At 42.7% G+C, this 17,621-nt stretch overlaps 1 protein-coding gene across 1 annotated transcript; it reads left to right on the top strand.

Moving 5' to 3' along the window:
• Positions 1-204: 204 nt before the first annotated feature.
• On the top strand, positions 205-7,343 carry LOC139458472 (three prime repair exonuclease 2-like). Its single transcript, XM_071239910.1, has 4 exons — positions 205-208; positions 1,274-1,543; positions 4,377-4,592; positions 7,159-7,343. The coding sequence occupies exons 1-4, from the start codon at positions 205-207 to the stop codon at positions 7,341-7,343; spliced, it is 675 nt and encodes a 224-aa protein (XP_071096011.1).
• The last annotated feature ends 10,278 nt before the right edge of the window (positions 7,344-17,621 follow it).

Here is a 17,621-nt window from a genome sequence, read left to right as displayed (position 1 = left end):
GAAACATTATCTAATCGAAAATAGCCCCTAATCGTTTCCCAGAAATTGAAATTGTACATAGTGATTACCAGGAACAGCCCAGCCCAGACAACTTCCCTGTCTCCTGCCGGTCGAGGAGAGTATATTTACAGCTGCATCACGGGGACGATTGGAAATAGGTGAGATGGGGTGAAATGGGGATTAATCTACTAGACCACCTTTGAAATGGGTATTTCATACGTGTCTGTTTATCGTTTAAAGCTGCGCACAGCAATATTGCAGCTAAGTGACGACAGTATGTAAATAATCGTGTAGTGTCTGGGTCAGATCAATAACGTCGCCTCGTACAACAAGTGTTAGTGCAAAATGTATAATTTATTAATTTCATGTACATATATCAGCCTTAACAATGGTCTGTTGGTTATGTCACTGGACTAGCAGCATAAAGGTTCAGGGTTTGACCCCAGGTTCAGGTTTTGTGATTTATAATCAGTTGTGTTGCATCATGGGATTAGTTTCTGGTCATGTGACCTCACCCACTGTCACCTTCAGTTTGAAAGATCTCCATGTTGGAGAAACATGTCATGAACTATTGCAGAACACAGATTTTCTTGAACCTCAACACTGTTCATTCAACGCTAACGTTCAAAGGAAAAGCATGTTAACAGATCCAAACGAATGAGCTTTTCACTTATTATTGTCAAGGAATAACGGACAATAAACATCAATTGAGAGTATCAATACTGTTTATTTCTGCCATAATAACAAGTATGGGTTGATGAGGACCAATTCTAAACCGGAATTCATATACATGTATACATGTTTACAAGGTATCTTCAGTGCAATATACTTCACCAGGTTTATAGTTTCAGATTCCTTTGTCTTTTCATATGGTATGACACGTGAAGTTCCGAGTTAAAATTGGTCTCTAGCAACCCATGCTTCTGGTTAGAAGCGACGAACAGGATCGACTGGTCATGCTTGCTGACTTGATAGATGTATGTCATCGTAGCCCAATTTCGTGGATCGATGTTCATGATATCAATCACTGGATTGTCTAATCCAGCTGGGGCGGTCGGGCAGCCTAGTGAATTCGGTGTTAAAGACTTTATTACTGTGTTCTTTTATCAGTTAACATGAACTAACATCGATGAAAAAATGTGTGAAATGATTTTTTAATTTATGTTTACCAATTAGGAAAATATTACGTCATTGTTTCTGTTAGTAAAATAGAGGAGGTGGAATTGCAACTATCACAAGTATATATCTACTTCTGTTATCGGTTTTCCGACAGAGAACTCAAGTTCAACATTTAGTCACACACCCTCTGCAATGTCGAAACGAAAATCCAAAACCACAATTGCACCAGTGATCAAGTCCTTTATCATAATGGATTTGGAAACAACCGGTTTGGTAGATGTCAAGATCAGTGAACTTTGTTTTCTGGCAGTGTCGAGAGATGATATTTTAGCTGGGGGACCAAGGCTCCCCAGGGTTATCGACAAACTGTTGATATGTCTCAACCCACAGAAGGGTATCGAAGCCAAAGCCCAGGAGCTCTCGGGTAAGTAACACAGAACCTGCAGCATTGGATCAACACTCTCAATCTCATTAGGGGGCACGGGTGGCCCAGTCGTCTAAGGCGTCGCGATTCCCTGAGCAGAGTTGCGTCCCTTGGGCACGCCAGAAACCTATGATTGTGGGTTCGAATCCCGGTTGCCCTGATTATGTTTATGGTTTGTCAGCACCATACCCGTGCTCGTGGGTTTCACCGAAGTGGTAAACGTCTTAGACCTGCACCACCTCGAGCTTTCCTCCCACATTAATTAAGCTGACACGCCGTGATATAACTGGAATAATGTTAAAAGCGGCGTTAAACCCAACTCAATCACTCAGTCTAATTAAAAAAAAATTAGATCTTAGTTCTCGCTGAAAAAAATCTGAGGACCTCCCATTACGGGTCCAACCAATCAGAGCGTCGCCTACCAGATCTGGAACCAGGGAGGCTGTTCTGGAACGTGACAGTCGGAATATGTTTTCATGTTTTCATCATGCAACCGCGAAACGGTTAACGCTGGGTATTCCGAACGAGTGATTCCGTTGGATAATTCTCACGCTTCAATTAGAGAAACTTGGTTGATACATGTCATCGTATACCAATTGCGTGGATCGATGCTCATTATGTCAATCACTGGATTTGTCTGGTCCAGACTCCATTATTTACAGACCACCGTCATATAGCTGGAATATTGCTGAGTGCGGCGTTACACAACAAACAAACAAACAAAACAAACTACTAGTAGTGCTGCTTCTGCTCAACATGTCACACTCGAGAAAGTACGACTGTAAAACGAATTATTGATTTTTTCCGTCCAACTCCGTTGTTGAATAAGCTTGTGTTTAGGAATGAGTGAAGACAACAGGTGTTCGCGAACATGGAAACATATGGTTCAAGTCAAAATTGGGAAATGAAACGAACATCATTTTGGTCACTGATGCGTCACATTTGGAGTGAGTGAGTGAGGTTTTACGCCGCTTTAAGCAATATTCCAGCAACATCACGGCGGGGGACACCAGTAATGGGCTTCACACATTGTACCCATGTCGGTACGCTTTAACCACTAGGCTACCCGACCACCCTTGTCACGTTCTCCACATGTCTTGATGATCAGTAACCAGATAACCATACAGGGCACCAGTAAAGGAGTGTGAGGTCTTGCTGACATCGATATGAGTCGTTCCCTCCAGTGTTGTGTGGTGATCCTCTTTGGATGGAACATGATCCTGCAACAGACCAAGGAATGGTCGGTACTGAGGTCCAAACATGTGATACCTGAGGTACAAGCACGGTACTGAGGTGATGATCAGGTCCAGCTGGCGCCAGTGCTTGAACCGAGGTGTCACCTTGTGCCAAGTCTTAGTCGGGGAGAAGGAATAGGTGCTAGCGAGGAGCTGTCTATCTTCATTCATCTTGGCAATTCCGTATTGTCACTGAGAGAGTGAGTGAGTTTGGTTTAACGCCGCTTTTAACAGTATTCCAGTCATATCACGGCGTGTCAGCTTATTGTGGGAGGAAAGCCCGAAGTGATGCAGGTCTCAGGCGTTTACCACTCCGGTGAAACCCACGAGCACAGGTATGGTGCTGACAAACATAGAAACGTAATCGGGGCGAACCGTGATTCGAACCCACAATCATAGGTTTCTGGCGTGCCTAAGGGACGCAACTCTGCACAGCGAATCGCGGCGCCTTAGACGACTGGGCAACCCGTGTCTATTGTCACTTAGAGAAGGGGCAGCATTCATGGTCAGTACCCGCTCTTTCATTCAAGGCGCTGACCAGTAGCTGCTGTTCTTGACCAGTGGTCATTGATGATGGTCTGGAGCTGGTCGTAGACCTGGAACCCGTACGCCTTGATGATGCCCGCATTAGATGTTATGAGGAGGACGGTCAGAGGTCCTGCCATTCCATTTTTGGCAGGCTCTATCATTCTGAGCATTGAGTCCTTTGCAGCAAAGCCGACACTGTGCTTGCTGGTTTGATCAGCTCCTGTAGCATGGCGATGTCCACCTGCAGTCTTCGAGTTCGTTGTTGATGACAGCAGTCTTGAGTACATCACCCATCACCCAGAGGTCCACTGACAATCTGGTCATCATGGTTCTAACATTCTAGCATCCTAACCATAGACCCGGCTTCATGAGTTTCTTTCCTCTTCTTTGTTGTCTTACTTGGTGCAAAATGTACAGTCAGCGAGTCAGTCGTGTCAGAGCACAATGCATTGATCCCTTCCTTCATCGCTAGCTGCCATGGGTGTTATACTCTACGCTAATGAAGCTATGCTTATCGCTGGTAGACTCGCTTCCCGGGTTGTGCCGTCACTTTGGGGCGATGCTGGAACTACCTCGACGGGGCGGAGGGCGCCGGGCGCCGGTTCCCCCTACTCTCCATGTCGCGCTGATAGATACAAGACACCCAGTACAGCTAGTAGTAGTAGTAGTAGTAGTTGTTGTAGTAGTGAGTGAGTGTGAGTGAGTTTGGTTTTACGCCGCTTTTAGCAATATTCCAGCAATATCACGGCGGGGGACACCAGAAATGGGCTTCAAACATAGTACCCATGTCAGGAATAGAACCCGGGCCTTCGGCGTGACGAGCGAACGGTTTAACCACTAGGCTACCCGACCGCCCCTAGTAGTAGTAGTAGTAGTAGTAGTAGTAGTAGTAGTAGTAGTAGTAGTAGTAGTAGTAGTAGTAGTAGTAGTGGTTGTAGCAGTAGTAGTATAATTAATATTAATATTAATGATGTTATCATCATCATCATTATTATTATTATACAGGCCGTAATATTGCTGTCTGTTTAAACAACATTCACTTACCCATTCACATTCTTATTCATCAATAGGTTTGACAAACGACATGCTCTCAGGGCAACAGCCATTTGATGTGCATGTCGCAGAGTTAATGGACGCCTTCATCGCTCGACTCCCAGAGCCAGTTTGCATGGTAGCTCACAATGGAATCCATTTCGACTTTCCTATCCTGAAAACTGAACTGGGAGCTATAGGACGAACGCTTCCGGGTCATGTTCGATTTGCGGATACTCTCTTAGCCAGCAGAGGTAATGCTTTAGTTTGATCATTAGCCAAGTGCGCCGCGATTGGCTGTGCAGAGTTGCGTCCCTTGGGCACGCCAGAAACCTATGATTGTGGGTTCGAATCCCGGTTCGCCCCGATTATGTTTCTAGGTTTAGCACCATACCCGCGCTCGTGGATTTCACCGAAGTGGTAAACGTATGAGACCTGCATCACTTAGGGCTTTCCCCCCACAATAAGCTGACACGCCGTGATATGACGGGAATACTGTTAAAAGCGGCGTTAAACCCAACTCACTCACTCACTTTAGCCGAATGTTTATTGGCATGGTATATTTATATCATACAATAGGAATATAAATTGTATTATGAAAGATATGTTTCTATTCCAGACACAGGAGGGTATTTCTTTCTTCATCATTTAGTGTCATTCTTAATATAATCGACGTTTTGGACATGTTATAATTCACTAAAGTGCATTTAGAAACAGCGTAGAAATACAGTACCTGTGTGCCGCTCCATTTATGATATAAAGTGCAGGTCTCAGTCGTTTATAACTTTGGTGGAACCCACGAGCACGGGTATAGTGCTGACAAACCTAGAAACGTAATGGGGGTGGACCGGCATTCGAACCCACAAAATAAGGTTTCTGGCGTGCCCCGAGGGGTTGATGAAGGGTGTTGTATGGTGTGTTAGAGATGTGCTGCCAGTCCATAGCCAGATACACTCCAGAAGACACATTTACACATCACAGGAGGATTTTCTTTCTGGTATTAAATGTACATGTTCAGTCATTGTTTTAAAAGTTAACGGTTTGAAGTCTCTATTTGAAACATTCAATTTTTGAAATATCTTCATTAAAGACGACCCGCCGTGATATTACTGGAATATTGCTAAAAGCGGCGTAAAACCACACTCACTCATTAAAGACGTTGGATACCATTGTTCATGCGCACACCGGACGCGCATGTAACGGCGAGTATTAGTAATGCGGTTACGTCCCTTTGACTCGCGGCTAATTGTACTTGAGCTCATAGAAATGTAAATTTGGGCAAGAGTTACCTCCTCTGATTCATTATTTTAGAGGTATGCTGTATTGATTGAAAATAATTCGAATATCCTCTGGTAACATGTTGTTTTTATTTTATACTTTTATTTTACAATGAATAAATAAGAAATAAGCCAGTTTGAAAAATATCTTGATTTGGTAAAATGCTTTTTTGACTGATGAATCAATCAAATGATGTGTGAAATTAAAAATGTTTTGACTTGAATTTTCATTTTTCTGTTTTGTGTCATATCAATACTGTAATATGTCTATTTAAAAACACTCATTTAATAATCAAACTTTAAAAGGACCATTTTATTGGCAAAATGATTTTATCATCCGGTGCCTCGAGCTCTAGATGGCGCCACTTATTCAAAAAAATGCCGCGGTGACTTGGTTTTTGTATTGCGTAATTTGATTCAGGACATATTTTCCTACAAAATGATACCAAATATACCCATTTCTTGATTTTTAAAAAAAGTTTTGTATGCAACCTCTTTAAAACAATATAATTTATTAGGCTCTTTGTAATGGTGGCTTTTGTCTCCGGTCAACCTTATCAATATTAAACATTTTTGCAACTGTGTTTGTACTAGTATTTAACTTAATGGTCTCTTTCTTCGAAATGGGGGTGCCTGTTCCTCGCGTGGCTGGAGCTGTTCTGGGACAGAGAAACCTAACACTTCGTCCTAAGCGGGTCATCACACTTTTAATGGCTAAACGACTGAATACAGGCTAGCATTCTTCTGTCAGTCTGTCATAGACTTGTCGCCCATGTAATATATACTGAAAGAATATGATGTCCATGACTCTGGCTCTTGACAGGACTACGTGTACATGGACTTACTGGCACAATTAGGAGTGAGTAAGTATGGTTTAACGCCGCTTTTAGCAAGATTCCAGCAATATCATGGCGGGGGACACCAAAATGGGCTTCACACATTGTACCCATGTCGGGAATCGAACCCGGGTCTTCGGCGTGACGAGCGAACGCTTTAACCATTAGGCTACCCGACCGCCCCTTCACAATGAGGAGTTTTTATCTAAGCTCATATAGTAATATTTCGCTTCAGGGGTAGTGAGTGAGTGAGTGAGTATGTATGGTTATACGCCGCTTTTAGCAATATCCCAGCAATATCACGGCGGGGAAATGGGTTTCACACGTTGTAGTCATGTCAGGAATCGAACCCGAGTCTTTGGCGTGACGAGCGAACGCTTTAACCACTAGGCTACCCGACCGCCCCGTGTCGGGGGTAGACATCATTGGTCATATGCATAGCCAACGAGTCATTTCGGTCTAAGGGTGATGTAAAATAACTAGATTTTAGGTCTTGAATGTGAGCATGGCAAAGTGAAGAGTAGCGTGCCTTATATATTCTAGAATCATATGATAATGGGTTCAGATCCCCTTTTCACTATGATACATTACTTGTTTTGTCAGCAACAATTCCTTGCTAGTCCAGGGCCAGATCGTGTCTGGAAAATCATATAACTGAAATGCATTGCAAAACAGCGTTTAACCAAACGTCCTTACTCTTTCAACAGACCTGGCACCTGGCCGCCTGAGCCATGCCCTACAAAACATCTACAAGAAAGTGTTTGGGCGTTGTCCTGCGTCGTCACACACTGCCGAGGGGGACTGCGTCGCGTTGCTTGAGATCCTTATGGCTGGCCCGGCCCCATATCTCGAATGGATGGACAGGATGTCCCAGGAGCATACCAGTGCTTAGCTAACAGGAGCCGTGACAGGAGGGCAGTGAACTTTGCTGATTTATAAAACTAAAATTCTCTCGGCTCTGTCTGGTCAACCCTTACACGTCTGCATTCTTTGCTAATACTAGATCATGAAATCCAAATATAGTGAAACCCTAACCAACCAAAGGTTTACTGAAACCCCGCAAGCCGATTACTGAAATCCTGCCCAGTAGACGATTACTGAACCCTGCCTTGTACACGATTACTGAAATCCTGCCCATTAGCAGATTACTGAAATCCTGCCCATTAGCAGATTACTGAAATCCTGACCAGTAGACGATTACTGAAACCCTGACCATTAGCAGAATACTGAAATCCTGACCATTAGCAGATTACTGAAATCCTGCCCATTAGACGATTACTGAAACCCTGTCCATTAGACGATTACTGAAATCCTGCCCATTAGACGATTACTGAAACCCTGTCCATTAGACGATTACTGAAATCCTGCCAATTAGACTATTACTGAAATCCTGCCCATTAGACGATTACTGAAACCCTGTCCATTAGACGATTACTGAAATCCTGCCCATTAGACGATTACTGAAACCCTGACCATTAGCAGAATACTGAAATCCTGACCATTAGCAGATTACTGAAATCCTGCCCATTAGACGATTACTGAAACCCTGTCCATTAGACGATTACTGAAACCCTGTCCATTAGACGATTACTGAAATCCTGCCCACTAGACGATTACTGAATTCCGGCCCACTAGACGATTACTGAATTCCGGCCCATTAGACGATTACTGAAACCCTGACCATTAGCAGAATTCTGAAATCCTGACCATTAGCAGATTACTGAAATCCTGCCCATTAGACGATTACTGAAACCCTGTCCATTAGACGATTACTGAAATCCTGCCCATTAGACGATTACTGAAACCCTGTCCATTAGACGATTACTGAAATCCTGCCAATTAGACGATTACTGAAATCCTGCCCATTAGACGATTACTGAAACCCTGTCCATTAGACGATTACTGAAATCCTGCCCATTAGACGATTACTGAAACCCTGACCATTAGCAGAATACTGAAATCCTGACCATTAGCAGATTACTGAAATCCTGCCCATTAGACGATTACTGAACCCTGCCTGCTAAACGATTACTGAAACCCTGTCCATTAGACGATTACTGAAATCCTGCCCACTAGACTATTACTGAATTCCGGCCCACTAGACGATTACTGAAACGATTACTGAAACTGGAGAGCGGAAGATCGAGGGTTCGATCCCCGGCCGCGTCATACCAAAGGACGTTATGAGATGGCATTTGTTGTAACCTAGACTAACATATAGTCTCTGAAATGAACATATCGTACAGAAAACATAGTCCCAGAGACTCTCTTTATATTCAGATACTGCAGAATCTAGACTTGGCAAACATTATAGACTTGCATGGCGCTCGGCATTAAGGGGCCCAAACAGAGAGTCAGTATACTGTGTCTGAGTGGTGTATTAATGTTAAACTGCGATAAGATATCTCAGTGGCCTATAAACTTGGCATTAGTCAAGACTAGTACAAGCAGCCACACACACGTGCATGCACGTCGCTATATAAGTGCAATAATCTTGAACGCGGCGTTAAACCCTGCAATACGATTACTAAAACCTACCAGGCGATTATTGAAACCATGCAATATGTTCAATAAAACCCAGGCTGCTATGCGATTACTGAAACCCTGCCTAACAGGCGATTACGGAACCCTTGCCTACACTGAGAAAAATGACGGTGTAAAATATTTTTAAGGAATTCGGGGAATGACGTCACATATTTGTTTTAATTCAGTTTCGGGGTCAAGACAACGTGACATTCCCCACTTCCGCCTTGTTCCATGTCAGGCTCCCCATTTAGAGACACGTAAATATCTAATTATTTTATGACTAACCAAATTTAAATATGAACTCAATGAAGAAGTGATGTTTGGTTAGTTTGCCAGTGTAAAACAATATTTGTTTATTTTATTTACCTGCCAATTACTTTTTCGTGGTATTGTGTAAATGAACTTAAAATGCTACTGAAAATCATTGTATGTTATCGTTCACCTGTATTGTTTGTGTTATTTACTTGTTTTTTTGGCAAATTGTATTCAGCAGCTACAAGCTTAGTAAATACAATATTGAAGTTAGTTTATTATGAGAAGAAAATGGATAGTATCTCTAATAAATTATTAGTAATTTGTACTAGTCTACTAACTGATTTGTAAAATCTTCTAAGATGTTAGTATCTGAGTGGACAGTTAAGTTCACCAAGTATGGAAAAAACTTCACTAACTATTTCTGTCAGTGCACCAGACAAATACCCAAACCTTCCATCAGATTACTGAAACCTACCAGACGGTAACTGAAACTGTGGCTACCGGACTTAAACCCTGCAATATTATTACTGAAACGCTGCCAACCACACGAGTGAGTGAGTGAGTGAGTGAGTATGGTTTTACGCAATATGGAATAGCAATATTCCAGCAATATCACGGCGGGGTACACCAGAAATAGGCTTCAGACATTGTACCCATGTAAGGAATCGAACCTGGGTCTTCGGCGTGACTAGCGAACGCCTTAACCACTAGGCTTCCGCACCGCCCCAAAAAGTAATGAACACGATTCAGATTTACCTCATATTTCAAGATACACAACCATCGCAAAGAAATTAATCAAAAAGCACTTCTGAAATAGTCTGTACCATATGCATTAGTAGATAACTTTTGATAACTATCCAGCCATCGAGCCATCCATGACGTCACAATGACCTAACCAGAAATTAATACCACTAAATGTGTACTTTCTGCATGATGTGTATCCCAGATGCGTAGATCGATGCTCATGATGTCAAACACTGGATTGTCTGGTATAGGCACAAATAGACAAACTGGTCTTTGTGTTTTAAAAGAATATCTATCAGGGCGAGCGATATGGTCCGGACAAACACACCACTATGAACAGAGTCAAAGTAAAAAATGTTGCCGTGGAAACGAAAAATATGTATTTTCTAGAAATTCCTAATGAATAGCAAAAAGTTGAGAACCTGGACTTTGTGTGTGTGCAAAGAGTCATGAAAGAATATCGATTAGTTTAAGGGGTAGGGTCAATACAAGAAATGATTATAGAAGGACAGACGGACTGACAGACAAGCTGATTACTATACCCCTCCTCCAACAAGTAATCTACATTTCCATGGCAACAAAGTAAACAAACGTGATTGTTGACGGAAACTCGTTTATATTTATGAGAAGAAAATGTCGTTTTGAGAAGAAATTGTATTGGGTTGTTTTCATTATTCTGCCCTTTTACTTCAAACAACATCTCTACAACATGTACATAATACATTAGCAAGCTGAAAATGACATCGGTGCTGTTTTCCAGTTCGTAACAACGTCAACAGGCGAAATGCGATCTCTCACAGGCGGAGAGAATTTGCTCCTATTACGAGAGAAGAACATGAACATTTCTCATGAACGTGTCTTAAGGGTAAAAGGGAAAACAAAAAACAGATTGTTTTTATATGATTTGATTTGTTATCAACGTGACTGTCCAACTTTCTTGTCACTTTAGCAGCGTTGAAAAAGCGGAACAAAATCTACTTTTAAAAGTATGCAGTCAGTCAGACAGACGTAGAGCGGAAAGGCGAATGTATGACACGGGCCCAGCCCATTTGGTACACAAGGTCTTCACAATTTAAAGGGGCAAGGGGGGCCCCATTGTCTAAGGCCTGGCAATCCGCTGTGCAGAGTTGCGCCTCTTAGACGTGCCAGAAACCTATCATAGTAGGTTCGAATCCCAGTTCGCCCTGATTATGTTTCTTGGTTTGTCAGCATCATTTCCGAACTCGTGTCTTTTAACAAATTGGTAAACCTGCATCCCTTCGGGCTAAGATGTGTCAAAAAGGCTGATTTTATGGGATTTCGGTTTTTTTAATATTTGAAAATGAGTCCTTAACCCAAGCTGAGTTTACCTAGGAGAATCATGTGGATATAAACAGTAAACAAAGAGGGTGGCAATGCTTCGGATCACAGATTTCGTCACAATTCGAAATATCAGAAACACACAAAACAACTGGTTGTAAGGCATGTGACAGAAACGATTTCTATAACGTTTAAATGTGATGTTTCCAGTTGGCCAAATAGTCTCTTATCATACCCCACCCCACCCCCATCCCACACATCAAGCAGAATTATGTATAAACCGTGTTGTTCCCTTAGAGAGCGTTACAACATTGTATTGATACAACAATTAATACAAGAAACCACAACATCGATCCATGCAATTGGGATACGATGACATACATCAATCAAGTCAGCAAGCCTGACCAGTCGATCCCGTTAGTCGCCTCTAACCACAAGCATGGGTTGCTGAAGACTAATTCTAACTCGGATCTTCACGTGTCATACAATATGAAAAGACAAAGGCAATGTGTAACTATAAACTTGCGGAAGTATACTGCACTGAAGATACCTTGTAAACACACGTTGTCACATACATGTTTACGAATTCCGGGTTAGAATTGGTCCCTATCAACCCATGCTTGTTGTTCGAGGCGACCTTACAGATCTGACCCAGACACGACACGATTATTTACATACTGTCGTCACATAGCTGGAATATTGCTGTGCGCGGCTTTAAACAATAAACAGACACGTATGAAATACCCATTTCAAAGGTGTTCTAGTAGATAGACCGTATGCCCGGAGAGCGAAAAGTCGGTGGTTTGATACCCGACTGCGCCATACCAAGAGACATTAAAAGATGGTACTTGTTGATACGCTGCCTGGCGCTGGGCAGTACGGGGGTGAAACAAGGACTGGTCGGAGTCAGTTTACTGTGTCTAAGTTGTTAAACTGCTGCAGGATATCGCATTGCGCTAGCATCATGTAACCGGCATTAGTACGGACACACACACACACACACACACACGCACGCACGCACGCACGCACGCACACACACACACACACACACACACACACACACACACACACACACACACACATACACCACGTATAATCTTGAACGCTACGTTAAACACCATTTACCTTTACCTGTATGTATAATGAATCCGTATCATAGACAGACCGTCTCCATTGTCTAGTGGTAGAGCGTCCGCCCGGAAAGTGGAAGGTCCGGGGTTCGATCCCCTGTCGCGTGATACCAAAAGACAAAAAAGATGCTACTTGTTGTTACCCTGTCTGGCGTTCGGCATTAAGGGGCTGAAAGAAGGACTGTCGACTGGAAGTCAATACACTGTATATCGCAAAAATTACATTGTATCGGGAAAAACAGGTGCTATACAAGATATATGGTGACAACCACTGTCAGTATATGAAGGGAATACCAGCGCCTAAATGTACCACTTTGTAGTACATATCCATATACACAACAACAAAAGTTCCTGTCACACCAATATTTTAGTGTATTTTTCAAATAAGTAAAGAAAGGTTTTCATTATTGTAGTACATGTATGGAATCAAGTCACAAAAACGCAACTGCTACAGAAACGCATGCATTCCATGCACAAGTTGACTTTTATGCACTACCCAAGGACGGGTATAACAACATGTGCGTTAACGGGATTCCATATGCATTGTTTAGCATCGTGCTGACAACAACCACCCAGAAAAACAAAAAAATTACGCAATTAAGCAACATTACGAAATGCCACGCCTGTCCGAAAATGAGCGTCTGCGAGCCATTGGTATGGTGGAAGCAGGATCGTGTCAACGTGATGTTGCAAGACAATTTAATGTCCACAGAAACACCATTTGGTGTTTATGGCAACGTTGGCAACAGACGAATGCAGTCAGTGGCCATCTTCGGAGTGGCAGGCCACGCGTAACCAATAATCGACAAGACAACTGGATTCGAACAACACACCTACGAAATCGATTCCAGCCAGCAAAAAGAAGCATCCATGGCCTTCGACGAATATCTTAACAAACCGTACGTCGTCGCCTCAGATGTGCAGGGATTGTCACCAGAAGACCCGCCAGACGTCCCATTTTGACAGGAAACCACCGTCAAGCACATCTACAGTGATGCAGACAGCGTCTAACGCTGGGCGGCCATGCAGTGGGGACAAGTTCTATTCACTGACGAGTCTCGTTTTCACCTAAGCCACAGCGATGGACGGATTCGAGTGTACCGACGTCGAGGTGAACGTTACGTGAATCAGTGTGTCATGGAAGAAGTTCGGTTCGGGGGCGGCAGCGTTGTGGTATGGGGTGGGATTACAGCAAGACAGAGGACCCGTTTGATAGTGGAAGAGGGAAATCTTAATGGACAGCGCTACCGCGACGAGATCATCGGCCCTGTTGTTCTACCGTTTTTGCTCGACTTGTTCAGGATTCTCTTCAACAAAACAACGTGAATCTCTCACCTGATCTCTCACCAATCGAGCATTTGTGGGATGAGATGGATCGGCACCTTCGACGTCAACCACATGTTCCACACACATTCCAGGAACTTCGAAACATGCTCCAGCAGATATGGACAGATATCCCACAGGACTTTGTGCGGCGCCTGGTCCATCCCATGAGACGAAGATGTGTTGCTTGCATCGCAACCAGAGGTGGAGACACACAATTGATTTGTAAATTGACATTTTGGCATGTTCATGTGTTGTTTTTTTTATAAAATCACGCATTTTCTGAAGTCAGTATGGCAAATTAAATCATTTGAGCACTTACAGGAGTCTTTATCTGTTGCAAACTTTGCATTAAATCTTATTCAATGTCAAAGGAACTTTTGTTGTTAAGTACATTTTTAAACCGAACTTTCTCGTTATTCCAATTATTTGTTTATTTTTTCGAAATTTCGATTTTGTTTTCTCATTCTTCGATTATATTTTAATTTTTTTCGTAATTTCGATTATTATCTCGTTATTTCAAGTTTATTTAAAAAATTCAAAAATACCCGTAATTACGAGAAAATAATCGAAGTAACGAGATAAAACTCGAAATGTCGACTTTTTTAAATAAACGCGAAGTAACGAGAAAATAATCGTAATTACGAGCAAATAATCGACGCAAATGGAATTAGATGGAAAAAAGATCGACACTTTATAGACCCCTATAGAACTATACACGTCTCCAAAAGCTCAAAATATCCTTAGTTTTCGACTTCGAGCCAAAATCCCTGCACAAAAGTTGTACCTCTTACTTGATTTTTTGGTTAAAGCGTTAGCTCGTCACACCGGAGGTCCGGGTTCGATTCCCTGTACGTCCCCTGTAACCTATGCTTGTCTCCCCGTGGAGATTCCGGGTAAGACTAGAGGTCCCCAGCAACCTACGCTTGTCGTAGGATGCGACTTAACGGATTGTGTGGTCAGGCTCGGTGATTTGCATGATTGCATGTCATCGTATCTCAAATGTGTAGATTGAGACTCATGATGTCAGTCCACCCGTGAACATGCTAAAATATGTCTTCAGCAACCCATGCTTGCCATAAAAGGCGACTATGCTTGTCGCAAGAGGCGAATAACGGGATCGAGTGGCCAGGCTCGCTGACTTGGTTGATGCATGTCTTCGTATGCCAATTGCGTGGATCGATGCTCATGATGTTGATCACTGGATTGTATGGACTCGATTATTTACAGTCCGCCGTCGTATATCTGAAATATCGTGCCGACTGTGGTGTTAAAACAAGAAACAAAACTGAAACAATTCAAGGCAAAAAAACACTCATTGTAAATTGAACATCCTTTATTCCGAAAAACATTAACGCAACATCAGAAACACACTGATAATAAGAGAAAACATCAACACGTAACCGAATTTGTTTGTTTCTTTATTTAACGCCGCGATCAGCAATATTCCAGCTATATGACGACGGTCTGAAAATAATCTAATCTAGACCAGACAATTAAGTGACTGACATCATGAGCATCGATCCACGATGGACTACGATGACATGCATCAACCAAGTCAGCGAAACAACCCGATCCCGTTTGTCGCCTCTTACGAGAAACATAGTCGCCTTTTACGGCAAGAATGGGTTGCTGAAGACCTATTCTATCCCGGATCGTCACGGGTCACACGTATCAAAGGTACGGATGTGTACACATCTACGTATTATTTCTGTGCGTTGTGGGGCGGTCGCGTAGCTTAGTAATTAAAGCGTTACCGGGTTCGAATACCCATATGGGAACAATGTTGTGTGAAGCCCCTTTCTGATATCCCCAGCTGTGATATTACTCGAATATTGCTAAAAGCGGCGTAAAACCGTGCTCACTCACACCCTCTGTGCGGTCTTGCCCGCTAGGTTTACATAAAGATGTAAAAACATATACCATTTCTTTTGAATGACGTGATTAACTGTCTGGCGATCGCTCGTCCCGCCGAAGACACGGGTTCGATTCCCGACATGGGTGTTATGTGTGAAGCCCATTTCTGGTGTCCCTTGCCGTGATATTGCTGGAATATTGCTAAAAGCGGCATTAAACCACACTCACTCACACACTGAATCTGTTGGGGACAAGGGCTGGAAAAGACCACTACCACCCATGCTACCTGCAAAATAGTGAGTGAGTGAGTGAGTTTGGTTTTACGCCGCTTTTAGCAATATTCCAGCAATATCACGGCGGGGGACACCAGAAATGGGCTTCACACATTGTACCCATGTCGGGATTCGAACTCGGATCTTCGGCGTGACTAGCGAACGCTTTAACCACTAGGCTACCCGACCGCCCCTACCCGCAAAATAAAGAACGGCTGGTTACATTGTATAATCTGAATGATTGAGAGTGAGTGAGCGAGTGAGTGAGTGAGTGAGTGAGTGAGTGAGTGAGTGAGTGAGTGAGTTAGATGTAACGCCGCTTTTAACAGTATTCCAGTTATATCACGGCGTGTCAGCCTAATGTGGGAGGAAAGTCCGAAGTAATACAGGTCTCAGACGTTTACCACTTCGGTGAAACCCACGAGCACGGGTATGGTGCTGACAAACCTAGAAACATAATCGAGGCGAACCGGGATTCGAACCCACAATCACAGGTTTCTGGCGTGCCCAAGGGACGCAACTGCACAGCGAATCGCGACGCCTAAGACGACTGGGCCACGCGTGCACCCGCTGGATGATTGGGTGTCGCTTCGTACACGAACGATGTGGATCGTTGCTCATGCAGGCAACCAACGGTATGATTGGTCCAGACTCGCTCATTTCCATCCGCCGTGGTATGAATGTAGCTCACAACATGAGATGAAACAAAACATACATTAACTAAAGACGCCATCGATGATGACGTCACAAACCATACATCATAGAAGGCAACGTAATAAGCCGAGTTTATAAAAAAAAACATATTTCATTTCCTATTTGTTTTCCCATATAATATTGAGTGGAACTATCTTTTCCAGTATGGTTATCGAGGCAATACTGATGTAACATTTCAGGTGTTTAAGTTCCAAGACTTATGTGCATGGTTAAAGAGGTTAGAACACTCGGATACCTGGTTGCTGAAATGGTTCGTGGGGGGCTAACTATTTAAAGGGGCACTGATCTAAAGCAATTCCCTTGCCTTTGTTATTGTTTTTCCCCGTGAGTACCCGGATGATACGTAACGCAACTGAGCGTGACACGAGACTGGGCTACCGTCTGCAAGGACAGCTGAATAAACTTAGAGGCAATATTTGTTTTACGCATTTTTTAACACTGATTGGTTAACCGTGATCTGTAAAGATTTCGACAAATAGCGCGTGTTAATTAATTTCTTCAGCCTAAACAAACAGACAAAAAGAACGGCGGAGGCTCATCGGATGTCGTTATTTGGAAATACCTCTGATGGTTATAGTTTAATAATAAAAAAAAAGAAAGTATCCCTGCAGTGAAAGAATTTTCGTATTTAAGATTGCGTCGATAATACGATTACTACCCCCTTGTTCTCATTCATGGGAATTGCTTTAGATCAGTGCCCCTTTAAAGAGGGTCTGTACTCCTCAGTGCCAATATTTCTGCCAATGTCTTGTTATATGGAAGTATATTTTGTAAGTTTATTTCTGAAGATTTATTATTAATGTTGATGATAGAAGAATTTTGACCCAACCATTGTGGCTTTAACACAAAATCAAACAAGCGGCATACTACATAAAGCAATGGTCTATTAATGGAATTAACTCAATTAAAGATATACGCAATGAAAACAGATTGATGTCTCCGATAAAGGGTACAATATTAGACTATAGACATAATTTTCCACATACCAGACTCATGGTAAACAACATTCAAGAAAACTAGAAAAATATTTTTACGGAATTTTTATATAAA

This window comes from Haliotis cracherodii, unplaced genomic scaffold, assembly GCF_022045235.1.
Source record: "Haliotis cracherodii isolate W230 unplaced genomic scaffold, xgHalCrac1.p SCAF_13, whole genome shotgun sequence".
NCBI classification, from domain to species: domain Eukaryota; kingdom Metazoa; phylum Mollusca; class Gastropoda; order Lepetellida; family Haliotidae; genus Haliotis; species Haliotis cracherodii.
The sequence above is the reverse complement of the archived record's forward strand: the minus strand, read 5'-3'. Positions and strand labels throughout refer to the sequence as shown.

Bases quoted from the DNA above. Each gene is read 5' to 3' on its own strand.
- LOC139458472 (XM_071239910.1), top strand. The intron at 1,544-4,376 runs GTAAGTAACACA...ATTCATCAATAG, and splicing joins CAAAGCCCAGGAGCTCTCGG to GTTTGACAAACGACATGCTC. The intron at 4,593-7,158 runs GTAATGCTTTAG...CTCTTTCAACAG, and splicing joins TACTCTCTTAGCCAGCAGAG to ACCTGGCACCTGGCCGCCTG.